Source organism: Kockovaella imperatae, assembly GCF_002102565.1.
Source record: "Kockovaella imperatae strain NRRL Y-17943 chromosome Unknown BD324scaffold_2, whole genome shotgun sequence".
Taxonomy (NCBI): Eukaryota; Fungi; Basidiomycota; class Tremellomycetes; order Tremellales; family Cuniculitremaceae; genus Kockovaella; species Kockovaella imperatae.
In genome coordinates this window covers 618,345-644,551 of record NW_019028942.1, presented here as the reverse complement: position 1 = coordinate 644,551, position 26,207 = coordinate 618,345, and the positions used below count along the sequence as shown (strand labels likewise).

At 51.4% G+C, this 26,207-nt stretch overlaps 9 protein-coding genes across 9 annotated transcripts; 5 read left to right on the top strand and 4 right to left on the bottom strand.

Moving 5' to 3' along the window:
• Positions 1-6: 6 nt before the first annotated feature.
• On the bottom strand, positions 7-1,001 carry BD324DRAFT_678900 (hypothetical protein; the record flags this gene model as incomplete). The annotated part of the gene is made up of 2 exons (XM_022019018.1): positions 7-615; positions 771-1,001. 2 exons carry the CDS (start codon positions 999-1,001, stop codon positions 205-207), a joined length of 642 nt encoding a protein of 213 aa, XP_021873592.1. The 3' UTR covers positions 7-204.
• Positions 1,002-1,228: 227 nt separating this feature from the next.
• Positions 1,229-2,246, top strand: BD324DRAFT_678899 (hypothetical protein). The gene is made up of 5 exons (XM_022019017.1): positions 1,229-1,657; positions 1,704-1,767; positions 1,843-1,967; positions 2,024-2,081; positions 2,161-2,246. The coding sequence occupies exons 1-5, from the start codon at positions 1,487-1,489 to the stop codon at positions 2,223-2,225; spliced, it is 483 nt and encodes a 160-aa protein (XP_021873591.1). The 5' UTR covers positions 1,229-1,486; the 3' UTR covers positions 2,226-2,246.
• Positions 2,247-2,429: 183 nt separating this feature from the next.
• On the top strand, positions 2,430-7,481 carry BD324DRAFT_597351 (putative aromatic amino acid family biosynthesis-related protein; the record flags this gene model as incomplete). The annotated part of the gene is made up of 5 exons (XM_022013879.1): positions 2,430-2,887; positions 2,946-3,153; positions 3,210-3,992; positions 4,039-5,220; positions 5,265-7,481. The coding sequence occupies exons 1-5, from the start codon at positions 2,493-2,495 to the stop codon at positions 7,479-7,481; spliced, it is 4,785 nt and encodes a 1,594-aa protein (XP_021873590.1). The 5' UTR covers positions 2,430-2,492.
• An 892-nt stretch (positions 7,482-8,373) lies between these two features.
• On the bottom strand, positions 8,374-11,448 carry BD324DRAFT_648429 (RNA recognition motif 2-domain-containing protein; the record flags this gene model as incomplete). Its single annotated transcript, XM_022017838.1, has 21 exons — positions 8,374-8,456; positions 8,500-8,572; positions 8,625-8,652; positions 8,698-8,748; positions 8,795-8,824; positions 8,871-8,890; positions 8,932-9,039; positions 9,086-9,145; positions 9,192-9,233; positions 9,273-9,313; positions 9,361-9,979; positions 10,037-10,090; positions 10,140-10,241; positions 10,278-10,415; positions 10,462-10,515; positions 10,562-10,615; positions 10,656-10,894; positions 10,946-11,003; positions 11,050-11,178; positions 11,231-11,345; positions 11,408-11,448. The coding sequence occupies 21 exons, from the start codon at positions 11,446-11,448 to the stop codon at positions 8,374-8,376; spliced, it is 2,139 nt and encodes a 712-aa protein (XP_021873589.1).
• Positions 11,449-12,411: 963 nt separating this feature from the next.
• BD324DRAFT_615041 (hypothetical protein) lies at positions 12,412-14,112 on the bottom strand. The gene is made up of 5 exons (XM_022014676.1): positions 13,923-14,112; positions 13,570-13,811; positions 13,403-13,471; positions 13,022-13,354; positions 12,412-12,869 (listed from the first exon to the last, which is right to left on the bottom strand). The coding sequence occupies exons 1-5, from the start codon at positions 14,086-14,088 to the stop codon at positions 12,696-12,698; spliced, it is 984 nt and encodes a 327-aa protein (XP_021873588.1). The 5' UTR covers positions 14,089-14,112; the 3' UTR covers positions 12,412-12,695.
• Positions 14,113-14,300: 188 nt separating this feature from the next.
• Positions 14,301-16,852, top strand: BD324DRAFT_615040 (major facilitator superfamily domain-containing protein). Its single transcript, XM_022014675.1, has 10 exons — positions 14,301-14,880; positions 14,941-15,112; positions 15,161-15,301; positions 15,376-15,584; positions 15,638-15,816; positions 15,868-16,046; positions 16,095-16,147; positions 16,202-16,244; positions 16,296-16,363; positions 16,411-16,852. The coding sequence occupies exons 1-10, from the start codon at positions 14,457-14,459 to the stop codon at positions 16,788-16,790; spliced, it is 1,848 nt and encodes a 615-aa protein (XP_021873587.1). The 5' UTR covers positions 14,301-14,456; the 3' UTR covers positions 16,791-16,852.
• Positions 16,853-21,034, top strand: BD324DRAFT_615036 (hypothetical protein). Its single transcript, XM_022014674.1, has 16 exons — positions 16,853-17,463; positions 17,529-18,375; positions 18,440-18,708; positions 18,762-18,867; positions 18,911-18,976; positions 19,025-19,203; positions 19,256-19,312; positions 19,361-19,499; positions 19,545-19,651; positions 19,718-19,850; positions 19,916-20,126; positions 20,177-20,232; positions 20,276-20,395; positions 20,447-20,552; positions 20,595-20,716; positions 20,776-21,034. The coding sequence occupies exons 1-15, from the start codon at positions 17,264-17,266 to the stop codon at positions 20,714-20,716; spliced, it is 2,718 nt and encodes a 905-aa protein (XP_021873586.1). The 5' UTR covers positions 16,853-17,263; the 3' UTR covers positions 20,776-21,034.
• Positions 21,035-23,044: 2,010 nt separating this feature from the next.
• BD324DRAFT_607023 (hypothetical protein) lies at positions 23,045-23,704 on the bottom strand (the record flags this gene model as incomplete). Its single annotated transcript, XM_022014043.1, has 3 exons — positions 23,045-23,230; positions 23,291-23,443; positions 23,501-23,704. The coding sequence occupies 3 exons, from the start codon at positions 23,702-23,704 to the stop codon at positions 23,045-23,047; spliced, it is 543 nt and encodes a 180-aa protein (XP_021873585.1).
• Positions 23,705-24,606: 902 nt separating this feature from the next.
• Positions 24,607-25,484, top strand: BD324DRAFT_648424 (hypothetical protein; the record flags this gene model as incomplete). The annotated part of the gene is made up of 3 exons (XM_022017837.1): positions 24,607-24,693; positions 24,745-24,828; positions 24,885-25,484. The coding sequence occupies 3 exons, from the start codon at positions 24,607-24,609 to the stop codon at positions 25,482-25,484; spliced, it is 771 nt and encodes a 256-aa protein (XP_021873584.1).
• Between the last annotated feature and the right edge of the window lie 723 nt (positions 25,485-26,207).

Sequence of the window (26,207 nt, the reverse complement as noted above, 5' to 3'; positions counted from 1 at the left end):
GCTAGGCGTGACGACATGCAATGCTTTCTAATGCCGGGTGACTGAACATTCGAGCCCGTCTTGCCTGATCCTTCTCTGTTTCATCTGGCCCAAATCTTCCTGTCCTATCGCGTTGAATCAATCACCCAGGCTCTCCTGCTCCTATAACTGTTCCGAAGTCTGCTTTCTCCCTCCGGGGCTGTCTCCTCTACTTGCTGCTTTGTCTCACTGCTCCACACTCTCATCCATTGAGTCGCCAGTCCCAGACGCTCCATCTGGATCTTCCTCATCATCCTCGATGCCACTGAATTCATCGTCCGTGAGGAGATCCTCACGGTACGAGATACTCTTTCGCGAAGACCTCTTAAAGCGTGCGCAGATACTGTCGGGAGTATCGGGGATATCAGGCAATCCTACCATTGCTTTCGTGGTCTTTCGAGTCTTCTTCATCGGTGCGATTGCGTCATCCACCGAAAGGGTCGAGGCCCGTCGTTTGGCTATCTGACTCTTGAAGGGGGGTTTGGTCTCTGCATGGTCCGATATGCAAGTGGGTGTTTCTCGAAGATTGGTAGGAGTAAGAGAGGTCTCACTTTCTGCCCATACTACCTTCCCACTCTTGAGTCCGGGAAGGATGACCTGTGCTGACGTGAGCTTGATCATGACGGAGGGAGGAGGCTCACATTATGATAGATGTCATGGAGCTGCTCTCCATTTCACTCCTCCCCGTTCCCTCTCTTCCCTTTCTTGGCCTTTGCGCCCTTCATCGGCGGCGACGTACACATTGCATTCACGACTTTTGACAGCTCGAACCAATCGCATGTCTTGGAAGTATTGAGTTTGGCAACGATGATCTGGAGAAAGAGGTCTTTTGGGATCTCCGGAGTTGGCTCTTGGGTCGACTCGTTGGGAGCTGGTGCCGGCGCTCCCTCTCGTGCTGCCTTCGTCACTTTCGTAAAGGTGGGCTTTGTTGCTGAGCCAGATTTCCTCGAGCCGGGTTTGTTGTGGTGAGTGGTCTTTGGCATGGTAGATGGACGAGCTTGACAGATAGGCGACCGACAGTCTGCCGCGTTATAGCTCTGCTCACTGAAAAGCACCTGAACAGAGGAATAAGAGATCTGGAGATGAGATGATAGAGTGAGGAGAGGGATGCAGCTGCTGGCAAGTGACATGACGACGACCACGACGATACTCTCGTCAGGATGCATGGATCGCTCTATGCACCTCGTGTGTGAGGGCAACAGTGGCGATGCCACTTCTGGCGCTATCACACCATGACTTGACGACGGTCTCCCCGACGACAATGAGATCTGTAGGTTAGCGTCCCCTTTGTACGTGTAGACAGACGAAATACCTTACTACCATCGGCAGCATGACAGCACTTCAACAACCATTCTCGTCATCGTCACCTCACTTCACTTTCTTCTTCCTACATACCGATATCATCGGGGTCGAAGATCACCTCTGTGAAACGCTCTTCAGAGGCTACTTCTGAAATACGAAAGCCATTATGCAAGTCATCAGGAAGTCTGACTCAGTCCATACTAGACATCAGAAGCCTTACGACAAACCCCACTCGAGGCCAGGTGTTACAGCAGCGAGGAGTGACGACGAGAAAATCAGCGCTTCAAGTGCTCCAGGCACTTACGACAAAAATCTTCTGGCGAAGCTCGTTCTCGAGGTGAGCGGAAATTGTGGAATCTAAAGAAGTACTCAAGCCTTTGAAGACTGCAAAGCTGAACGCGAGAGATTGGGATGAGATCTCAAGCACAGTCGGGCAAACACTGTCCAGTGAGTGATCCCCCGGAAAATGCTGGCTTGCATTGGAGCCCGGCCCGACCCGTGATGCTGATGCCACCCTTTCAGAGAACAAGGATCTTTGGCGAAAAGTGATCAAGACTCAACTTATCGCCGGAAAAGAATGGTCAAAATCCACCTCGCCATCGTGGACGAATCAACAAAAGATTGCTCTCGTCAACTATATACTGGACGTGAGCTGATCCGTGGTCCATAGCTCATCATGCTCATAATGGTAACGAACGGTCAGAAGACGTCAGTGAACTGGGATCAGGTCGCTCGAAGCTTTCCAGGCAAAAGCCCGATCCGTGAGTCCTGCGATCTCTCCGCTATGGCCCTTGTCTACAATCACAGTATCGGTTTGGCGGCAAGCTGATTGTGGCACAGAGGTGAAGGATGTTTGGCGAAAGGTCTTGCTGCCAAAGATACGTCGAGGAGATCCTGTGAATTGAGAGGTCCGTAAGAAGTTCAAGCACTGTAGCTTCATCAGGACTTGGTAGAGATCCTCCCGAGGCCCCTTGCATACATATGAGTACAGCTCCTCGGACTACTTACAGGAGTGGAGAGACAGCGGAGTTGTCATTGATCTCCGCCTCATCATCTAAATCACCCGAGTCGAGATATCTTTCGGTCTGAAATTTCGGGACAGATGAACAAATAGATCATCATTCCCCTTGGAGCTTCTGCACAGGCAAGTCAGAAGGAAGCTCGCTCTCACCATGTCAGCCTCTGCCGATACTCAGGCAGAGGTTTCGAAAATCTCTATCTTGGGTTCTGAGTCAATCCACGTCGGCTTTCATCTCCTCCCTTACATCTTCCATACCATTCTCACTAAACTCCCCTCTTCGACCTATGTCCTGGTGACCGATACTAATCTCGCAGCATTGTACCTCTCCCAACTCGAAGAGGAATTCAATAATGTATCTCGTTCTCTTGGTTCAAAGTCTAGATTCCTGGTCTACCAAGTGTCTCCTGGAGAAGGAGCGAAAAGCCGAAAGGTCAAAGCTGAGATTGAAGATTGGATGTTGGGGGAGAAATGTGTCAGGGACACAGTGATTCTGGCCTTTGGGGGTGGTGTCATAGGAGACTTGACTGGATTCGTCGCTGCGACTTTGTGAGTATCGAAACAAATCCAGGTGGAATGGGAGTCATAGTCTGACCTGGTCCCTCAGCATGCGTGGAATCAAGTTTGTGCAGATCCCTACGACACTGCTCGCCATGGTGGATTCTTCCGTCGGAGGAAAGACGGCCATTGATACTCCAGCTGGAAAGAATCTGATTGGATCCTTCTGGCAGCCTTCTTGCATCTTCGTCGACTTGGCATTCCTCACCTCCTTGCCGTCGAGGGAAGTATCCAACGGTATGGCGGAGGTAATCAAGGTGCGTCGTCCCTCTATCGTCGCTGTATGGAGCTGTTTAACAATAATAACCCACAGACTGCAGCCATCTGGGTCGAAGAAGACTTTGCGGCGTTGGAGTCTAGTGCGACTGAGATCTCCCTCGCGGCCTCCTCGAAACCTGAATCCACCGCCGGTCGATTTGCCAAAGATCGTTCCGCGGCTCAATCACTCCTCCTCCGAGTAGTTTCCGGCTCGATCCACGTCAAAGCACACATCGTGACCATCGATGAGCGAGAGACTGGGTTGAGGAATCTTGTCAACTTTGGTCACACCATTGGGCACGCCATAGAAGCCGTGTTGACACCTACAATGTTGCATGGAGAATGCGTTTCGGTCGGCATGATCTTGGAAGCCGAAGTTGCCAGATCTCTCGGTGTCTTATCTCAGGTTGCCGTGGGACGATTGACAAGGTGTCTCAAAGCGTATGGTCTACCCGTCTCTTTGTCCGACAGGCGAATCGCTTCGATTCCCGCTGCTTCTGGTCTCACAGTGGAGCGCCTGCTGGACATTATGAAAGTCGACAAAAAAAATTCAGGTAGTCAGAAAAAGGTGGTCCTGTTATCGAGGATTGGCAAGACATTTGAGGAGAAGGCCTCAAACGTGGACGATGATGTGCTCCGGAGAGTGTTGTGCGAAGCTGCCAGCGTTGTCTCTGGCACTCCTACCAAGTCTCCCGTGGTCATGGCCACCCCGGGTAGCAAGAGTATCTCAAATCGTGCTCTCATTCTCGCCGCTCTTGGCAAAGGAACGTGCCGCATCCGAAATCTGTTGCACTCAGATGATACTGCAGTCATGATGAATGCGTTGTCAGAGCTCAAGGTGAGAGCTGCATCCTCATTCACGATAAGTACTAACACACGAGCAGGGCGCTGTCTTCTCCTGGGAGGATGGCGGAGATACCGTTGTCGTTGAGGGCGGTGAGGGTTCACTCACCACTCCGGCTGGCGGTAAAGAGTTATACCTGCAAAATGCCGGTACCGCCATGCGATTCCTCGCTACGGTCTGCACTGTGGTCTCAGCGACATCACCCGATGCACCGACCACCATCATCACTGGCAACGCTAGAATGAAACAGAGACCCATCGGACCCCTCGTCGATGCTCTCCGCGAGAACGGAGCCAAGATTGACTACGTCGAAGGCGAGAGCTGTCCTCCATTGCGCATTGCCCCGAACGGACTGCAAGGTGGACACATCCGATTGGCGGCAACAGTGTCCAGTCAATACGTCTCTTCTATCCTTCTCTGTGCACCTTATGCTAAGGAACCTATAACCCTCGAGCTTACTGGTGGTCAAGTCATCTCCCAACCATACATCGACATGACGATTGCGATGATGAAGGAATTTGGAATTAGCGTAGAACGTCAACCAGATTCCGATATCTATCGTATTCCCAAAGGGGTCTATGTCAATCCTTCGACTTACAACGTCGAATCCGACGCTTCGAGCGCCACATATCCTTTGGCTATCGCTGCCATCACAGGCACGACATGTACCATCTCGACCATTGGAAGTTCGTCTCTTCAAGGTGATGCGAGATTTGCTAAAGAAGTCTTGGAGCCCATGGGATGCAAGGTCGAACAGACTGCATCGTCGACCACCGTTACTGGCCCTCCTGTTGGGCATTTGAAGGCCCTTGGCAACGTCGATATGGAGCCAATGACAGATGCTTTCCTCACTGCTTCTGTCCTCGCTGCCGTCGCTGCTCAGCCCTGTAATGCCGAGAGAGAAGTCGCAGGCTCACGCCCAGTCACGAGCAGGATTTACGGTATTGCCAACCAGCGGGTCAAAGAGTGCAACCGTATCGAAGCTATGCGAACTCAACTTGCCAAGTTTGGCGTGGAGACGGACGAGTTTGATGATGGCATCATCATCTACGGCAAGCAACTCTCCACTTTGACATCGGGTGCATCGGTGCATTGTTATGACGATCATCGTGTTGGCATGGCATTTGCCGTCCTGTCATCCGTCATTCCGAATACTGTCCTTGAGGAGAAGAGGTGTGTTGAAAAGACCTGGCCAAACTTCTTCGATGATCTTCAGAACAAGGTGAGCTCAACCGGTCGAGTATTCACCGGACTGATCCCACCCAGATGGGGCTGCAAACAAATGGTGTAGAGCTGCAGCATGCCTCCACCTCAAAAAGTCATCAGAGTACCCCTCAACACCCCATCTTCTTGATCGGAATGCGAGGAGCCGGGAAGACCTATATCGGCAAACTGGCTGCTGAAGCTCTCGGCGGCGAATACACCGATGCCGATGACGTCTTTGGAGAGCATACAAAGCTCTCTGTATCTCAATACGTCGAGACTCATGGATGGTCCGAGTTCCGAGCCACAGAGACGAAGCTTCTACATGCATTCGTCAAGGAGAAGCGAGGCAACCATATCATCTCTCTTGGAGGTGGAATTGTCGAGACGCCGGAAGCTAGGCAAATCCTCGCAAAGCACATCGCGAATGGCGGACGTGTAGTCCACGTCACTCGAGAGATGGGTGATATTGAGGGGTACCTCGACTCGATCGGCTCAACGGCAGCTCGACCGAACTGGGGAGAGGGCTTCGCTGAGGTTTCCCAGAGACGAGCCCCGTGGTACAGAGAATGCTCGTCACACGAATTTTTCAACACTCTTGCTCCGCTAAGTGATCAATCGCAAGACGACCATCATTCAGCTATGAGGCGAGAGATTGCAAGGTTTTTCAATTTTATCTCAGGGCTGGCGACAAATCGACCTAACCTTGGATCTGGACGATTCTCTTCGTTCCTTTCTCTGACGTTCCCCGATATCACTCCGGCATTGACGGATATGGATGAACTGACCGAGGGTGCCGATGCCGTCGAGCTCCGAGTGGATCTGTTGGCGTCCGGCAGAGCGACTGAAGAGTACGTGGCGAAGCAATTGTCGATGCTTCGCTTAGCAACGCCTTTGCCTATTGTCTATTCGGTCCGAAGCAAGGATCAAGGAGGACTTCATGCGCCTGACAACCTCGAAGGATATGTGAACCTGGTCAATTTGGGTCTCCGAGCGGGCTGCGAGTTTGTCGACATTGAGATTTGTTGGCCCGTCAAGACTCTCGACCAGCTCGTCGCTTCGAAAGGAGTGACCCACATCGTGGCGTCCTGGCACGACTGGAGTGGAGAGATGGCTTGGGACTCGCCAGCCCTGAGAGCCAAGTACGATCTCTGTGCGAAATACGGAGATGTTGTCAAGCTCGTCGGTATGGCCAAGTCTACAGCGGATAATCTCGCTCTAGCTACGTTTGCAGCGGATCATCCTGAGAAACCATTGCTAGCCATCAATATGGGAGCTGCGGGTCAAATGTCTCGGATCCTGAATCCTACTTTGACACCCGTCACTCATCCCCTCTTACCTTCCCGAGCAGCCCCTGGTCAGTTATCGGTCGTACAAATCAATACTGCCCGAGGACTTCTAGGGATGATCCAGCCTCGTCAGTACTACCTCTTTGGATCGCCCATCGGTGCATCTGTCTCGCCAACATTGCATAATACCGGGTTCCAAGCTTTGGGTCTCCCTCATGTCTACTCGAAGCACGAAGCTGCCCAAGTTGATCAAGGGATCATTGACATCATTTCCTCACCCGAGTTTGGCGGAGCATCCGTTACGATCCCCTTGAAACTCGACATCATACCAACTTTGGACATGATCTCGGAACATGCCAAAATCATCGGAGCAGTCAACACCATCGTATCCCTTACTGTCGATGGCAAGAGACAGCTTCAAGGTCATAACACCGATTGGCAAGCGATTCATAAGGCGGTCGAATCCAACTTGACTCTATCTACTGGAGAGCGATCCACAGCTCTGGTCATCGGTGCAGGTGGGACTTCTCGAGCTGCGATCTATGCACTCGCCAGACTATCTTCGAAGCCTCGAATCTTGTTATTCAATCGGACGCTTGCAAATGCTCAAAAGGTCGCATCGAGTTTCCCTGAATCATTCGACATTGAGACCATCGACACACTGGACAATCTTCCCTCAAGACCAAAGATCATCATTTCGACTGTCCCTGGTGATTCCCTATGCTTGTCTCATGCCGAGGGTACAGGGATTCAGCTACCGAAAGGTCTCTGTACATCTGATGCCGCCCCGGGAATCGCTATCGACTTGGCGTACAAACCTCATCAGACCGCTCTGTTAAGCTTAGCCTCAACCTCTGGATGGAAAGCTGTCTCAGGGGTTGAGATTCTATGTCTGCAAGGGTTCAAACAATTTGAATTGTGGACTGGAGGCAGGGCACCCGAGAAGAAGATCAGACAGGCCGTGATGGACAAGTATTTGGCACAGACATAGAATTGTCGGGATACATAGATACTTAGACGGTTGGCACGGATTGCCGAGGTGACGGATGCATCTTATCTAGAAATCAATGGCCCATCTCAACCCCCTTTTTGCACATGAACGATGATGATGCATGAAAACGACCTGATGATTGTTTGTCTTTTTAACGTAGAGGAGACCGACATGAATGATGGCCCGCTCGACCGATAAGGCGTGGTCAAACGAGCGTGCAGTGGAATGCGAGAGAGTGTGTGGTGAGAGAAAGGGCTCAGTGTGCCGTCTATCATCTACAGGAGAAAAGAAGAGGAATGCAGAGCTTGGAGGTGAGGTGCGTTGTGATATATTGCAGGTGAAAAGCGATGAAATGGGAATGTTGATCATGCAGGTGTGATGGTGTACTGGAGAGGAAGCGATGCGATGATTGCGTGTTTGCGGCGATGTGTACAAATGAGAAGATGTTGACGTGTCAAGGGGGAGTCGTGGATTCGTGGTGTCGCGTCAAGAGGTTGTCGAGAAAGGGCGTTGGCCTTGTTGAAGGGCTTCTGTTATCATGAAAAACCGAAAGAAGGACGTTGAGAGGGTCATGACGTGAATCGGAGTGAAGTCGTCGCCACCATGTAGGATGCTGGCGTTGCGCGCTCTTTAGAGCGCCTGGATCATGCGGGGGTGTCACCAAAATGCCGAGTCGAGTCTCACGGTGGATGAAGTCGTGCGACCTAAAGCAGAGCTGGAAGAGAGAAGACAAACAAAGGGAAGAAGTAAAGAAGTGCTAGTTGCGCAGAGAGCCAGGGTCGACACCAAGGCGCAGAGCAATGGGATGAGAGTTTGAGAAGGGAGGATGAAAGAGGCATGGCAGGAGGCTGGCAAGGTCGACGATGCAATGGCGGACCAATAGGTAACAAGCCTAGAATCCGGTGCCGTGTGCGGCATGGATAAAATCGTATGAATACTGCTCCGAGGTGTCGTGAGGGTGAGGAACGCTAGGGTCTGACGGAAGTCAGGATGAGGCAAGACTTCTGTCAAAGCTCACTGCTCAGCGAAAAGAGACGAGCTGCAGTGGACCTGTATCTCTGAGCTGGATTATCGGATTCGGGGAATGGCTCCTAACGTCTCGTAAGCTTGCGAAATTGAGATATACAAAATCAGCCAGCTCACTGGAAGCCCTTGTCGCGTTCCACTCGAGCTAAGGTGGGGGGATCAGCACGTATGTGGCAGGGGTAGCACCCACTAGAAGATCTGAGGTCGCCATTCCTCGATGACATCCATGACCGCAGAGTTCCTGATTCGATTGTCAGCCCTTGTGAAGCGATAAAACTACGGCTTACCTGAACTTGTTGATGAGAGCTTGTTTACCCCTGCATCCATGAGCTTCGCTCACGAGACCGATTATGCAGTACTTACTGGATGGTAGCGTAGCAGATCTGCAGATCGTGAGCCGCTAAGCTGTATGTATTCAACTCACCTGCAGAACCTTCTCGCTCGAGAACAGATTCCATCGCTTGCCGACTTTGGCAACATGAAATTCGTAAAGACTCTTGACGGAGACAAAGTTGACAAACGCATAGCCAACCTGTAGATGGTCAGTACACCAGGGCGGATTGGGGTCCGTCACTCACGTTGCAGTGATTTTTAAAGTCGAAGCGAAGGTACACGAAGTCGAAGCCTCCAGGGACGACCTGTATGCCCGGTCAGCCCTGCTGTATTGCAGGGTGATACACTCACATCATTGAGAATGCCAATGAGTTCGTTGCGCGAGAGCTTGTTCTGATTTGATGAGCTTGGATGGCGATTCCCAGAACTCACAGGCACGTCCTTGATCATCACTGTCGTTCGGGGATCAAGCCCTAGTACTCCGGTTAGCAGCCGCGTCTCCATGTATGGGAAAACTCACCAGACAAAATTCGCTCTCTCTTCACTACATTTTGCTCTGGGACCCGCTTCCGATCCATGAGCTCCCACTGCGGTGGTACTCTGTCAGAGCTGAGCCCATCAAAACCCGAAGGTCGACGACCAAACTCCTGAGATCCACCATAAGGCGAAGACCAGCCAGGGCTTGCGCTGTAGCCTGGGGTGATCTTGACGGGTGGAGGCAGAGATCTGTGCCTTGAAGCAGAGCTGGGAGTCTCTGCTCCGTAAGGCTCGAAGGTTCTGCCCCAGCTGCCAGGACTAGGCGAAGTGTTGGTGGACGGCGTTACGGGTGTCCCGTAGCTGGACATCAAAGTGCTGGAGTGATCCGTTGCAGGAGACCAGAAGACGTCATGACCTGAAAGGTGTTGAGGGGTCGAAAAGCTTGCACGTTGTTGTTGCTCATGAGCGCCTATGAGTTGGGGAGTAGCAGACCACGAACGCGACCTTGACGATGGAGGCGGCGTTGCGGTACTGGCGCCGGTCCCTCGTGTCTCTTCGGAGAGAAGAATAGCTGTGATGTGAGATGCGTACACTGGAAACTGATCGAGACTTCGGACAGCCAGTGCAGCGTGTCGGGAGTCGTAAAACTCGGCGAGGAAGCGCTGCGTCGGGCGTCAGTGTAAGGGAGCTCGTTGCATACAGGGAGCTTTTCGACTCACTCGGCTGCCGAGAGCTTGCACCCACATAGTAGTTCCGAAGGAGTCGAGAACGCGCTGTGGTTATGTGAGCTTGAATTCGAGTAAGAAGGACGGAGGAGCTCACGGTGATGGCCTCAAGGCTGACGACATACTCTCCAACGACTTCGAGGGAGACGCAGGAAAGTGGAGCTTCCCAATCTCCAGGCTCGTTCACATTCGCCATCATCTATGGGCTTAATGGAAGCTGTCGGTGAGAACTTACCTCTGCTGCAACTTGTTTCTCGATCCTCATGCATTGCAGGTGGACGGGCTCAGGCTTGTAGATGAAACTCATAGGCTTAGCGTGAAGACGCTGATAGAGTTGCAGGGCTTGACGCGGATCCCAGAAAGTGACGACTGCCTGGTAGAAGTTCAGCGAAATTCACCTCCACAAGGGCACGACATACCACTCCCCGGGTCTGAAGATGCTTGACAATGATTGCTTTGTATTCTACAATGGCCTGCAAAGGTCAGTCATAGAGGCCGACGAGCATTGATGGGACGTACTCCGATCTTGATGCGGATCTCAGACGGTGTGACCTCTTTGGGGATCTGAGAAATCTGAGGATGTTAGTGAGAGACTCAAGATCTGATGGCATACCATCAAGTATCGACCGATCTCCGCTGCGCTTTCATTCTGCAAGCTCTTGTCCCCAGGGAAGAAGGGAAGTCCAAAGACTGGAGGCTGAGGTGCGACTGCCGAGTGGGAGGCGATGGAAGGAGCCACTGAAGTGGGAGGGCTAGAAGCGGAATAAGTGGAGGAGAAAGGTGAGATCTCGCGACCTGCAGAGTCCTTAGAAATGATAGAGGACGCTGAAGACTGAACGATCGGCACTTCGTCTGAAGGATGAACGTCAGTTAAGATTGAATGCGATGTAGAGCTAGACTGACCGCGAGATCTGCAGCCATCTCCGATGTTACCGAACTGGCCGAAATGCTTGACTGGAGTCTTAAGACACGTCAGCTTTCGCGAGACATTGCCATATGACAATCACCTTTACGACCGGCGTTTCCACATGGGTGGGTGAGAATGACAGTTTCGACATGCCCCGCATCGTGACGGCAAAGTGATCAGCAGTGGAGTTTGAGGTGGGAGATGATCGTCGGGATCGTGAGTCATCCTTCTGGAGCCAAAGCGTAAGTAAATGCTAGCAAAAGGAGCAAATGCCAACTCACCATTGCGTCCAAGTCAACGGTGCCCCTCCGAGAAGCCGAAATTTGCTCCGAATGATGAGATGACGATGTGGACGTGGTGGGGGAATGGGTGGAAGAGTGTGTCGGGACTTCAGGCCTGTATCGAGTCAGCAGAAGTGACAGAGCCGGTCACGAGAGATGGGGGAAGCGTTGACTCACCTTGCAGCACGAGACGAGCTGTAGGCAGACATGTCAGGCATGATGCAATTCTATTCGTGAAACGTGAAGGTGGATGCGTGCACTGCTTGGCGCTGTGAGCGGATATGCATAGGGGTTGCAGGAAAGGGCAAGAAGGGGAACCTGGAATGGAGGAGGGGAACTACCTCCCTCTGGGAGAGAGATGTAAGAGGGTCAGGAGGAAATTTAGAGCGTCGAGTGGAAAGACAAAGTGGAATTGTCCGGAGCGGGAACAGATTCGAGAGGTGTGAGACTCACGATGGAGGTGAGCAATTTGTGCTGGACTGAGTAGTGAGTGTGTCAGCGAGATGGTCAAGAGGGAATGAGATTGTACCAATCCTCCTTTTTGAAAGAGAGAGAGAGAGAGAGGGATGTCGAGTACACCTCGGGGGCTGAAGGTGGGACAGGGTTGATTCATCGCCTACTCACAGAAAAGATAACCCTTACTCTGTCCCACCCCCCCCTTCTCCTCCGTGCCTACCGCCGCTGCACTGCGGAGCCGAAAGCTCAAACGGTGTCAAGCTGAAGGGGGCGTGTCTACGGTCCCGATCTCTTACCAAATTGCAATGCTTGCCCCTCCGCGATATGGTGGTGATAGCTCGAGGTTGAGAAAAGGTTGAATCGATGTCGAATGTCAAAGCAGTCTAGCAATATCCAGTCCACCAATCCCAAAGTAATGGTAGCCACCCAAAAATTAATTCCTTTTATGGCGAAATCAAATCATTTTATTATATATATTACCATATCATCATTACTATTACCATCGCGGCAAATTCCAAATCTCAGGGTTCGGACACTGAGACGGGTAGCGTGCACGGATCACCTGGGTGCAAACGGGGTGGAAGAAAGGGGGGTTCGGGGTAGTGTGAGATCGATTGCATGCAAGTAGGAGGGATGCATGGACAATGGAGGATCATCCATGCAAGCTCAAGTTCCATGCATGCATCTGGAGCCGTGTGTGTGTGTGTGTCTACTGACAATTGATTCACACATCGCAGCAAGATTCAGGATTGCCCATTGACCCAAAAATTTTCGGCGAGTCCACTCTGAACCCTCAAAAAATCAGTCGCGCTTGGAGGATTTCCGAGAAAATTTCCAGGATTCCAACAGGACACCGGGATCAAAAATGGGAAAAATCGGGGGATTCATTACATGTCACGCCGGACTGGTGTCCTGCCCGACCTATAACATGCTAGCCAGTACGGCATGTGGGATGCACAATCCTCCCTCACTCTCGATCAGATCCAGGATACAGAAGCATGCCTTGCCCTTATTTCTTCCCCTTCTTCTTCTTTCCACCTCCACCACCACCACTACCCCCGCCACCTGCAGATGCACTACTCCCTTGGGTTATACCTGTTCCCATACTCGTCATATTGCCCTTCTTCTTGCTCTGAGCCGCGAGGAATGTAGCTCGTTGGCGCATAGGTAGCCATCGGTCAGGCTGTTGAGGTCACGACGTGGCAAGCGATCCGGGGCACATATCAACATCATCAAGAGATTACCCGTTGTTGTCGAACACAAGGGGAGACACAGGGGGGGAGAGAGAGACATATGTATCAGCTCTACCCCTCGAAAGGATTCTAGACCACTCACATCCTCGGTGAATGGCTTGCCCTCCACTGCCCCCTGGGGTAACCGGTGTGTCCTCTTTTTCGTTGGCTCCTTCTTCGCATCTTGCTTCTTTGGCACAGACGTGCTTGTCGTGCCTTTCGAAGGTTGAGAGCCTCCTTTTGCCCAGCCTGCCGGAAGACTTGGAACGTAGCTCTCGAGCTCGCCTTCTGCAGGGACATGAGTTGGGAGCGTGCTGTCCGCAGTATGAGCTGGACGCGGCGCCGATAGTTGAGAGTGATAAGCGTGATCGTGAAAGTCTCGGTGAGCCGCTGTGGCGGAGATATTCGTCATGATATCATCGTGCTCTGGAGAGGACTGTGAAGGTTCAGCACGAGGAGCTCGCGTGCGAAACGATCAGCTGACCGAGTCACATCCCGCTAGCAAATCGTCATAGACATGTTGAGCTTGGTCGTATTCCCCGAGTCGGTACCTCTACAGCCGAGATCAGCTAAACTTTGCTCTGATACCCTGCTCATTCGTTCCTCATGGCTCTCGCGAGCCTGGCGCAGCAGAATCAATGTACCACTCACAATTTGCGCCTCGAGATGCAGCTCTTTCCTCCCCTTAGACCCCTTCTCCAGCATACTTAGGGCCTCTTTCTCCCTGTGAAGTCGGTATAGGCAATAGGCCCTCTCAAACTGTAGAGTTGATTCATCTTGAGCCTTCGAAGTGGCATTGACGAGGTCCAATGCAGAGGTATAGTCGTCCGTCTGGAGGTGCAAGAATAACAGTGTCTGAAATGCAGCCTGAGATTTCGGATCAAGACTGAGAACTGTAGCGAGGTCAGCGCCATACTGAAAGTAGGTCTGGAAGAACTGTGCAGGCATTTGCAGCAGAGTGTCTTTTAAGCTGACGACGGTCTGAGACGGACTCTCCCACCCACTCTTTCGACACGTCTTGATGGCGTTTTGGAAATGCCCATCATTGACCTGATCCGTCAATCCGCGATACAATGTCGGTAGTCTCTCTTCCGCTGATCTAGCTGGTCTAGGTGTAAACTTGCGCCTCTTCGCATCGTGCCCTGCTGATGTCTTCTGATTGGTGGACATGTTGACTGTAGTCGGCAGACCGATACAAGGTTGCAAGGGGTAGGATATGCCATCACCGGGGTCCTGTGATTCACCCGCTTTATTTAATGCCACGTCATCTTGCTTTCTCGGCCGATCTTTTATCAGATGCGCCGAGAGAGATGCGCCGGAAACGTGCGGGACAATTCATGAACGACTAGTTGGTGAACCTTTTTTTATTCATGATTGTCTGTTGATACGCTTCCTGTCTTGAACACTATTCGACTCATTGTACATAGGCTTTTCTCCCTTGGACTGTCGGAGAATCAGCTTCGGTCTGAACGGTTCAGCTCAATCTCGTTCCGCTCAACGAGACCCAAAGCAAACGCTCACCTAACGATAAAATACCCATGAGCGCGCCGGCCGACTCGATCCGCTCGGAACCACTGCCACTTGTCGAGCTGTTAGCAGCTGAAGAGTCCTTCATCCCTCCTAGATCTATAGAGCCATTGGCGACCACGGCTGAAGATGTGGATGGATTAGAATACAAGTCAGGGCATGCGCCGTCCACTTTGCACCACCAACCGCATGATGGACAGTCGGATGTGACCGACAGGAGTACCGTTGTACCGATTGGAGAACCACCGTTGGGCGACGTTGCACCCAAGCTGTCCACAACGAGACGGATAGTCATCGCTGCAGCGGCTACATCTGCTGTGTTTCTCTCAGCGGGTGGGAGTGTCGCTTTGAATATTGCGTTACCTACCATTCAGAGGGATCTAGGTATGACGGACGGGGATTTACAATGGGTAATCTCGGCATTCTCTCTAACCAGTGAGTAGTGATTGTCCGTTGTCCATTGGCTTCCAACTGACGAACTTTTTCTTAATCTAGATGGTTGCTTCCTGTTGCTGGCCGGACGCATGGCAGATATTCACGGCCGGAAACTCGTTTTCCTGGTTGGTATTGGATGGTACACGCTATGGACACTAGTTGGAGGATGGATGAAGGATGGAGCGGGGCTGGTAGTAACTCGAGCTCTCGCCGGATCTGGATCAGCCATGAGGTGAATCGTGTGCCTCATGAAACGTTCTCAGAATCTGATCCATTACAGTATTCCCGCTGCTGTCGGAATCATCGCCTCGAATTTCGAAGGGCGGGCTAGAGCTACTGCATTTGCTACTTTTGCTGCTGGCGCACCCGTAGGAGCTGGCCTGGGCATGACACTGGGTGGACTCCTCGTGACTTATGCTTCGTGAGTGTTGCGTCATAGCCGTTTTAGCCGTTCTGCATGCTTTTCACTGAATACATTCACTAACGATCACCTAGCACCACATGGCGAGCCGTTCTTTGGGTCACAGCCGGGATCGCATTCGTCGTATTCACTCTTGGTCTCTTTACATTCCCAACCGATGTCATCACTACTACGGATAAACGATTAGATTGGGTCGGGGCGGCACTCGTCACCGTCGGGTTGATCCTGTTGCAGTTTGTCATCTCCGACGGCGAGGGTGCTCCGCTAGGATGGAAGACGCCTTGTGAGTTTTTAGCTGCCCTCGACGGTCGTACAGTCGTACTCACTCACCTGCAGACATCATCGCCTTGCTTGTCATATCCATTTTCATGCTCGTTGCTTTCTTCTTCTGGGAGAAGTATATCACATCAAAGTCTACTCGTCCGCCTTTGATGCGACTTCAATTGTGGACCCGAGCGAATGGTCGACTTGCAGCTGTCTACATGATCGGCTGTGTGTCATGGATGGGTTTCACCGTGAGCGGTCTCATCATCCATTGCCAGGCGTGCGCTCACTTGCCCGGACAGGCCCTATCTTTCCACGCCACATTGTTCTACCAGCAGGCTCAAGAGCTGAGCCCATTACAAGCCCTGGTCCGGTTCTTACCCATGCCTATAATGGGTATCTTGTGTAATGCCTTTGTGGGTATTGTGATCGCCCGAGTGCCTACCCAGCTCTTGGTTTGCGTCGGCATCCTGTTGACAGGGTGAGTGAGGCGCCTTCTTGGCATGAACATGGACTGAAGCCGAGGTAGGGTATCTAATGTCTTGTTTGCCACTGCGCCGGTGGATGGCTCATACTGGGGTCGTACGTATCGCTTTTTTGGCGTTTTAAACTCCAATCAGCTAACGACCTTTACAGACCCATTCAATGCTATGTGGTCGACAGTCGTTGGAGCAGACTTGTGAGTCTGGCTACCCCCTCATGCAATGGGCAGTGCTACCAATGAGCGTAGTCTCATGGCAACAGGCCAACTATTTGTATCTCGACTCGCATTGCCTGAAGAGCAATCTCTAGCGGGAGGTGAGTTTGGTATACCATCAATGTGAGGCGAGCTCATTCCCTCTCAGGTCTGTTCCAGACACTCGTCCAACTCGGAGGTGCTTTCGGACTCGCCCTTACATCTGTCGTTGCCTCGGTATATCAGTCAAAATCTCTTGCACAGGGCAAATCCTCCAATGTCGCGTTTGTGCATGGACTACACGCCGCATTCTGGTTAGGCGCAGGAATGAGCTTTGCCGCTCTGGGTATCGCGGTCGTAGCGTTGAGAGGCATGGGTACGATCGGCAAAAGTCATATGAAGGGTGACAAGGGGGTCAAGGAGGGACAGGAGCCTTCCCCTGTAGTGGACAACCCTGACGACGAAGAGAAGGGTTCAGAGGCCCTGGACCTGCAACCTTTGAGCAAGGTGTCGGATAACAAGACACAGCCTTCGATGCAGGAGGTTTGACCGGGTCGGTCGATTTTGGGATATCTTAACTTTACATCATGTATCATACCTACAGATGGAGCGCCCCTCGAGCGAAGCATTTGCTTGCCTGTTCGACCTGCAGCTGATCAACCCTGTTGGCATCGTCACGTGTCCTGCTCAGTCCAAGCTTCGGCCGCCGGGCCGCCGGGCTCAATCAGAGCATTTTTATTTTCGCCTCGTGAGAGATTGGGATCCCGTGTTATGAGTCACCGCTTGGCGAGTCCATCATTTCATTGAGACTCAATCCGTTGACATTGCAAACGAGGAGTATAGTCGAGCTCAGTAGGGAACCAAAGGGCACCCTCTGGACTAAGGATCCCTTGTCCGGCGTGACGAGAGCGAGGCATTCCTTGGGGAAACCTAGCACTAGCCGAGCCGACGAAAATAACAATCCCCTTAGGTCATCCCATATCCCTTCCTCCTTTCTTCAAACCATTTCCATCTGTCCCGTCATGTCGTCGGTATTTCGACGAGTATCACTTAGTAGAAAGAAGAAGGATGGGAATGACGCGGGCTCCAACGATAATGTGCTGTCTCCTCGGAGTCCAAGCGTGAGGGGAGACAAGCCTCCAAGATCCAGAGCTGTATCAGAAGCGAACAGTGTTGCGAATGATGCAGATACGACCAAGTCGAAGCGGAAGATGTCTTTGAAGTGAGTCGGGGGTTCAAGTATCCACAAACTAGAGGACGGTCACTGATTCGATGCTTCACTCGTAGGGGCGGGAGGAGGCGTCTTTCATCCTTGTTCTCGTCATCCTCTCTCATCACCCACACTTCACCCGATAAATCTTCTAGAACTCCTTCTCAAATCTCATCTCCTACTGCTTCAGGCACAACGACACCAACGAGAGATATCGTCGGACCGTCATCGACGACTCGCAAATTTTCCAACCTCAATGGCAAGGGCGCAGCACCCCCTGATCAGCTTGCCAATGGGTTAGAAAAGCTCAGGCTAGGAAGTGACAAAGTGGACGAACATGGTCAATTGATACCTGAATCACCGTCATCCGGTATCGTGCAATCGCCTCTGTCAGAGCACGACGACAGCGCTGTCAATACGAGAAGGGAACCTCGACCTGAGAGAAAGAGGACACCGTCCATGTGGTCACAGTGGGAATTGGCAGGCGCAGCCGAAGAATCGTCATCTGATGAGGATGATGACAATGAGGCATTTGCGACGCCACCTGATGGTCTGAGCGAGGTAGAAGAAGAGGATGAAGAGGTGCCAGAACGTGTGGATCCAACGCTTGACAAGACAAACGTCACGAAAGGAGCTGTGGCATCTTCAAGCGATGTTGCTGGAACGGGCAGATCGACCATACGGAGATTTAAAGCTGTCAATCCAGAGACCAGGGTCCGGAAGAGAGCTTCAACCAAACTCAGCGATATCACGAGCTTTTCGCAAGACAAAGAGCTGGCCAAGGACCTGGATATATGTAGAGAAGTCTTGACTTTGTTTTTAACTTCTCATATGAAGGAGGCGGAGGAGATGTGTTTTGACAAGGATCCAGAAGGAAGTCATCTGTACCTCATGTCAGCTCATGGCATCATCAACGGCTTGAAGGTATGTACATGCTCATTCCACGCTCGTTCCAGGGCAGGGTCACACGCTGATTCTCACTTTCCAGGGTATGATGACTTTCGACTCCAATGACCTTGCCAATGCGCTGGAGCTTTGCAAGACCACATCGACAGTCGCCTCAACCCTACGTCGTCCTTCTGACTCCCTCGTTTCTCGAATTGGCGGACTCGTGCGATCAGGCGCAGGATTGCAGCGGATAAAAGAGATGACTCCTTTGCAACTTCATGCCGAATTGGTGTACGCGGAAACGTCATTATTGAAGGCGATGTTGGCCATCGTCGCGGGAGGCGATTGGCTCGGACTGGTCAGGGAAGCGTCAGTCGCTACAATTTCTTCTCTGCGTGGTGATATTGACACCTGATTGACAGGCTCAACATGCGGACAGCGCATGGGATCTACCGGAACTTACAGATGTTTTTGGAGGAATCTGATAAGAACGGATTCGACGAGGATATTGATATGGATTTCCGATCGGTAAGTCCCATGCGAACGGACAGCAACCCTGATACATGTCCAGGGAGTGCTCCTTGGCACCGGTACCAGCTCTCTCATGCTCAGTCTGCTCCCTGGAAAGGTCTTGAAGGTAAATATCGCTCACGTCTTGCTTATCTCTTGAGCTGACTCCCACAAGATCGCTGAAGTCTTCGGCTATGCGGGGGACCAAAAAGTCGCTCTGAAGACATTGATGTCAGCCGGAGGATGGTCAAAAGACGCGGACAAGCCAGCATACGACGAAAAGAACGAAGGTCTCAGGAGACCCGTCTGTGACATGATATTGCTTGCTTTCCATCTCGTTATTTCCACTTTAATGTGAGTGGCTTTTCCGGCGACTTGATTTAGGACTGACATGAATCATTTGTAGCCCCGTACAGACCGATGTTCCGCTGGCTCGGAATATCTTGGCGTACAATACAAGGCGGTCAGTGAACACTCAGTCCTTTAAATATTCCCTCTGATAGCGTTTCAGGTACCCTGATGGTATTTTCTTCCTGTACTTCCAGGCTCGGCTGCACACCGCTCAATGCGAGCCAGAGCTAGCCAATCGAAACCTTCAACGGGCTTTGGACCTGCCTCTGGAGTATATCCAGCTTCAACACATGTGCCTGGTCAGTCGATCGCTAGCCGACCGGCTTCCAGCTGACAGCTCGTAGTGGGATTACGCTCTCAACTTTATGATGATGTGTAATTTCAAAGGCGCCTTGGACTGCTATGCTATCCTGAAGGATGAGTCAAATTGGTCCAGAGCAGTCTATACATTGTGAGAGCGCAGTCGCGCTGACTTTCGTGTCCTTCAGATCTCGCTGACAGATCGTCCGTCTTTCAGCTCGGCGGCCGCTTGCTTGTTGGAACTCGCGGAAGATGGTTTCGAGAATGCGTCCGTTGACGAGGCGGAAAAGCTATTCAAGCAGGTACCGCATCTCACCAAGAAGCTTGCTGGCAAATCTCTACCGATTGAGGTGAGCCATCCGCGGGGTCTGGGCTTGTATGCTCCTGTGACTGTGCTGAATCATCGATACTTTAGAAACTTGCTAATCGCAAGGTGCGCAAATTCGAATCTCAAAACCGCCATCTGTTCCTGCCAGCCACGGAACTCTTATATGTCTATGGGGGTATCTCCATGTGTCCTCGAAGTCTCTTGCTATCGAAACACCTGCCGAGAATTGACAAGCACCTATCAAATTTGAAAGATGCCGCCCCGGAAAAGTATGGAAACGGCGAGCAGTATTGGGACGGTGCGTACTCTTCGCCCTCCGACCAACTACAAGGCGACTGATGCGCGCAGATTACTGCCTAGGTCACTTCTTGCGAGGTTGTGTGCAGCTCTTCGCTAGGTATCAGGTGAGGTCCCGCCCCGCTGCGTCTTCATGCTGACCCTTCGAAGCCTTCACAAGCTTCCGAAGAGGCCCGAGAGGCTCAGCCTGGAGACCCTTCGGACGAAGAGCTGGATCGGGGTGCCGAAAGGGACTTGCAGGAGTGTCTGAAGAATGGTCCAGAAGTCAGGGTAGGTCCATTTCTTCTTGACCGCTGGCGACTCGTTAATTGCTCTTCTCAGCTGGACCACTATATCCTCTACCATTGCCACTATGAACTTGGACGTCTGTATGCCCGCCGGGGAGACAAAGTCAATGCGAGGAAGAACTTTGACGCCGTGATGAACAGTGAGCCTGGTCGACGACATCTAGGGCTCACGACGCGCGCAGATAAACTGGCCGAACCAAATTTGTACGAGAAGAAAACAAAGGGAAAATATTCGCTGGAAGGAGCATTGTTACTGAAGACTCACGCTGCGATTCAGACCCTCGAGAATGATGGTCAGGTCTAGTAAGTGTTTCCCTCCCAAGCCGGCATTACGCTGTTCATCAGTGGCTGACATTACATTAGACCAGAACGAACGAATACACGCCTCAACAGCACATTTCATAGACACGAATGAGACGAGAAGGGAGAAGGCGCCGGTTAGTATCTTTATCACATATCACTTTTTACATCTGATGATTGTGGATGAGCATCTATCATGTCTTGAGAGCAAAGGTATGGATACATTGGGTTCTGGATCCTTGGCATTTCAACGTAAGCGATACAGGCTTAGACTACTCATTACAAATCGTTCCTCGAAGACCAGCCATAGTCCATTTCTCATCCTAGAAGTCATCTCCCCAGTGCGTGCCCTGCTTGTCTTGACCCAGTGATCCCTATCTATGCCACAATCCTGTATTCTCATTGAATGAGTGCCAAAAATCAGGCACGGGTTTCAATTTTGCGTCGCATTCACGATGGGGACCATCACCTTCTCCTTCCATCCAGCAAGCGTCTCGAGTCTTGGATCGACTTCCAGGGAGTTTCTCCGCTCTGGGCCAAGGTAGAACGTTACTTTAGTCCTCCTCTTTGAGGCTTGAGACTGGGGAAGATCAGCCGGACGCGGACTGAAATTTCAAAAAGCACTTACACTTTCGTTGAGACTGTTGCGTAACGTCTCGTCCAACTTCCTGATGGTTGTGTGCACTCTACTGGTATTATGGAGGATCACACATTCCATCTCTCTGTAGACTTTCGAGATCTCGGGATCTCGGTCCGAACGAGGCACCACGTTCTAAGGGGCAGAGACACATATGGTTAGTGACGCGGAAAATACATGACGCTTGGTGGCGCGGATAGGGCAGGACCCACCTTGTACGTGTCGAGATCCTTTTGAAGCAGGGCACCTTTTCTCCCGTAGTATCTTCCTTGTTGTCGCAGAGATGCTTTTTGATTGAGATAGACTCCCTGCCAGATCAATTTTCGCTGAGCATCGGTGACTGAGCGGCGGGTAGGGTATTGATCGAAGAGTGTGTCAATCTCTGACATGGACACCAATGATTCCGCTGCGGCCAAGTCGTTAGGAGAACGAGTGCTGTGGACAGCCTTGGAGTCGAGACTTTGATCCGAAGCAAAAGGTGTGGATGGGAGAACCGGGGAACTGGAGGACGAACTCGGGGACGAAGTCGAACTCTCTGGAGACGGGTAAAATCCTCCCCTATCCAGAGCGAATCTCTTTGCAGGTCGATCGGCGTCCTCTGCCGCAGAGCACATGCAGGTGGCCTTCCTCTTCACTCCGCCACGAGAAGTTTTGACCATTTCTCGGTCTAGCGAGATTTGCTCGTCGTGGTCATTGGAGAGGGCAGGAGAATAGATCTACGAGCAGAATCAAAGTCAGTCGTGTTCATTGTGGCGACTGCGATATGGACTACTCACCGTCATTCTCTAGATGAAAGCAGAAGATTGTCGTTGAGGTTTGAAGGCTATGCGTCGACAGTTGGCTGAAGAGAGATAGTGATCGTTCTCAACTGGCAGAAGCGATAGGGTGTGCAAGGAGGTAGAGGAAGGCGGACAGATTTGTACAGTATATGTATTCTTGGTTGCATAGGGTGAGTTCCATTCATTACAAGTCATGGGACCTGTCACTATTGGACACGGAAAATCTACGCTGTCCATATTGACCTAGTGAGCCCCAAAACAGTTACGAAAAAGGTATATCTGAAGAACTGGACTGATCAGGATGGCTGAAGAGCACTTTCATCCCATTGAGCGGAGATTGAAAAGCGGTTCCAGCGATTATTGCACAAAATTCTGGTTCCTGGACGCCAAGAGCAATTGACAATCTCCGGGTTTCCTCTCTTTTTCCCCCTTTTTCTCCCTCATCTCCGCTCAAGCTGCATTCTGTGTCAACCCCTTCAACACGTGTTCTAGGCTGGAGCACCTGTCAGATTCCAGCTTCAGAATGCCCATCAGATTACATCGTACCCCGCAACGAAGCTATTGAAGTTTGGTCGCGCACGGAAGGCTTGGAGAATCGAGAAAGAACCCCTACGTACTGCACCGAGCAGCTGCGTTGATGATGAGCATAAGACTTGCACTACTGGTATAAGCCTAGGTAGCCTTCTCGCATACGTTTGTATAATGCCGTAATCTGATCTCGAACATTGTTCACATGTGAGCGGTAGAGCACTGTCACATGATTGGTTTTTTTATGTATCAATGGGAAAACTCAACTCGGGGCGGGAAAGCAACAATTGAGTGGCAATCCGGTGACGTGTATGTGGTACCTATTCGAGCAATCAATCAACTTCGCGGAACAGCAGCATGGCGTCATGCATGTCGGTGATCAATCTATTCAATCGATCCTCACGGATTGCCATTTCTTGATCACAGGCGCTTCAGCGTCCTCAGATCTCCTCTGTATGACAGCCTTGACGAAAGGATCCTCTCCGTCTGAGTTGTATCCTGGATCGATGAAATCGCGCTCCTGGTCCGATTCATCCGCATCTGATGTTCCCGAGAGGTATTGCGACACCCCAAACTAACGGTCAGGGAGCTATTAGCGTGGAATTGAATAACAAAGATACTGAGAGTCACTCACAAACTCTGCCTTGAATGTCTTTTGCTTGCCCTCCAGTTCGTCAATCATCTCCCGAACCTCAAAGATACTTTTTTCGTACCACTCGATTCTCGCCTGGTAGCAAGCTCTCATGTGGTCTTCGTTGAAAAAGAGCCCGGGTTTCCTCATCAAGAACTGTCCAGCCCAGTCTGGTCAGAACAATCACAAAGCAAAGTACGCGTCCGCACTCACAGCAAGATGCACTTTACAGGCCAGAAGTTCCTTCGTGTATTCCAGATTCTCCGCCCTCAAAGTGTCCAATTGACAAGCCGTCGCGGAAATTTTGATTTGGAGGATATCATCCTCCGAGATAAGTCGTTTCGTGTGGTGAGGGATGTAATTCTCGATCTCCTCAAGGCCATTGTCCGATGAACCTGAATCGGGATCAAGGTCCATAAATTGATACCAAGACTGCGTAGGAGTAGGAGGGATTTGCGGTCGCACGAAGTCTCCCAGTGCCAAGGTGTAAGCATGAGGAATCTCAGGACGGCGTTAGGCCAAGACCGGTGAGCTGGCCTCAGATTGGTCGGGTGGCGTGTTTCGGGGGCTAACGTTATTTCGTCCACAGAAGCCCGTCGTAAAGTGTTTCGCGGTGGCCTCATTGTAGTTCACGATTTTCCAACAGGCTTCTTTTGGGCTTTCGGGGAGGATGAAGGATTGGGTCGCCGGTGTAGGGTACTCTTCCGGCTGTCCCCAGGAGCTAGTCTGCTCGGAGATGCAAGAATCGCTGGAGGTAGACATGCCTTGATAAGCGAAAAGGGTGATTCGATACTTGATTCGGGGTTCGTTCCAATCAATTCTGCGCGACAAGTTGATATGCGTCGCGATGAGAGTTGAAGTTGAGATACAAGACGAGACAGATGTCCTGGATATAGTTTTTGTAAGTACAACCATTTGTCAATAGATCGCTTCCGTTTGCCAAACGGGTAGGTGAGACCACTTCATCACTGCAGGCTTACTGCCTTGTCAGGAGGCCTCTTCTAGACCGGGTGATAGAGTCCCATTGAGATTGCGGTGCCAGGATACGGGTACTGGGCTAATCAAGGTATTTTTCTTTTTGGCCGTAGTGAATGGAATCTCAAACATCCTTGTGGAGAAAAGAGTCGGTTCTCGATACATACAGTACTAAGATCTCGTGACTGGAAGGGACTGGGGAAAGTGTGTCTGCCTGAACTTTTCCTCGTCTGTTCTCTGTCTACAAATCAGCTCTTGAGCTTCCAATTTGACACCCCACCTCGTCCATCAACTATCGTTCAACTTCACTTGTCCCACAAAGCACATTTCATCAATCCTCCCATATGTCCGTTGAAGCCCGACCACAAAGAACCGGCCCGACTTCTGGCTATATCGTGGTGGCGGAATCCCGAAATACGGTTTATGAGAAGGTGTGGGGATTGCCGCGGGAGGGAATGGTCGAGCCTTACAGGCCTCGTCAGATCCATGAGCAGGATGAGAATCGACTGAGAAGTCGATTCGAATGTGGCTTGATAAAGATGAGAGCGACGATGGGAGGGTCTGAGGTGAGAAAGCTCAAAGAGGCGACTTTCCAAAACCATCGCTCACAACTGCATTTTAGGAGCTCGAGGGCATGGGACAAAGCGTGGCAAGCTACACATCCTCGTACGGTGCCTCGGAGGGATCAGACTCAGTGCCTCTGGTAACGATCTTTGTACCTTGGTTGCCAGTCCAGGATCGTATCGAGTCATGGCTTGAGGGTCTGAGGAAGGGCATGACACGGCCTCGAACCCCTCGACCTTGTCCAGAGGAGGCTCTCTACCTCGTACCTGACAGTTGTTTGTGGATGTTGTCGCCTCCGCAAACCTCATCCGAGGAGGAAAGCCTTCGGACCTTGTCATCGGACACCCATGATGAAGTCGGCGTAAAAAACGGAGACAAGTCAAATACCCGTTTCAACGCTGGAGGCGAGCTGGACAATGTACAAACTCCTCCGATGTTGTCCCGGTCCCAAAGTACAACGGACCAATCGCCTTTCATCGATACCGATGTGTCATTGTCACCCCAGAAGCACAAAACAAGGCCTACGACACACATCGTCAATGACTTGGACTCTCCGGATCCACATCAACGGATCAACTCTGCTGCAGGTGGCAAATACGCCTGGATGCTTCGAGCACCGACCGCTAGGAAGATCAGAGGAAGAGGGCGTCATGCATGAATCTCTATGGAATTGTCAACAATTACTGGTGACTGATGCGTTACGAGCATCGTCTGGTACATTATGTCGCATTCTGCCCGCTAATTGTACTAAATTGGTGGCCCAAGGGCTTTGCTTCAACTCCGGTCTGATTTTCTCCACCGCCTCTTTCTTTGCTACAGTACCAGTCACTCTTGTCGCCGGTTATTCAAAGCTTCACCTGGGGACGCTAGAGTCGGGGTGGCCGAGATAGCCTCTCCTGTGGCCTGTAAAATTGCATGTCAAATCGTTTTCCTCCACATCATCGGAATCCCTTCTTCCGCGTCACGCAGTATCTGAAACACCAGAATTCTCAAAAGAAAAGAGAAACTGAAAAATGTTTTCAATGTCTCATCACATGTCAACTGTTCAGCTTGATTTCGATCTCCGTCTGCGGAGTGGCAAGGGCAGAACGCGATTCATCGTTAGGAGCATGTGAGATCTTGTACTTGCAAGCCAAACGCCAAGCGATCACCATTGTTCTCACATTTTTCCCATTGCTCGGGGCGACGCTACGAAGGGTTCTTCCATGCCAAAGATGCCGAAGTTGTTCGGGCGAAAAAAGGCAAGCCGAAAGGGCGAAAAGTTTTCGGATGAATCAACCTCGCAATTAGGGCAATACTGATGCATCAGACCAACTTTGATCTAAAGGTCAGCGACCATTATCTAGCGTGACGTTCGCTCTGTTATGGCCAACGGTCTGCT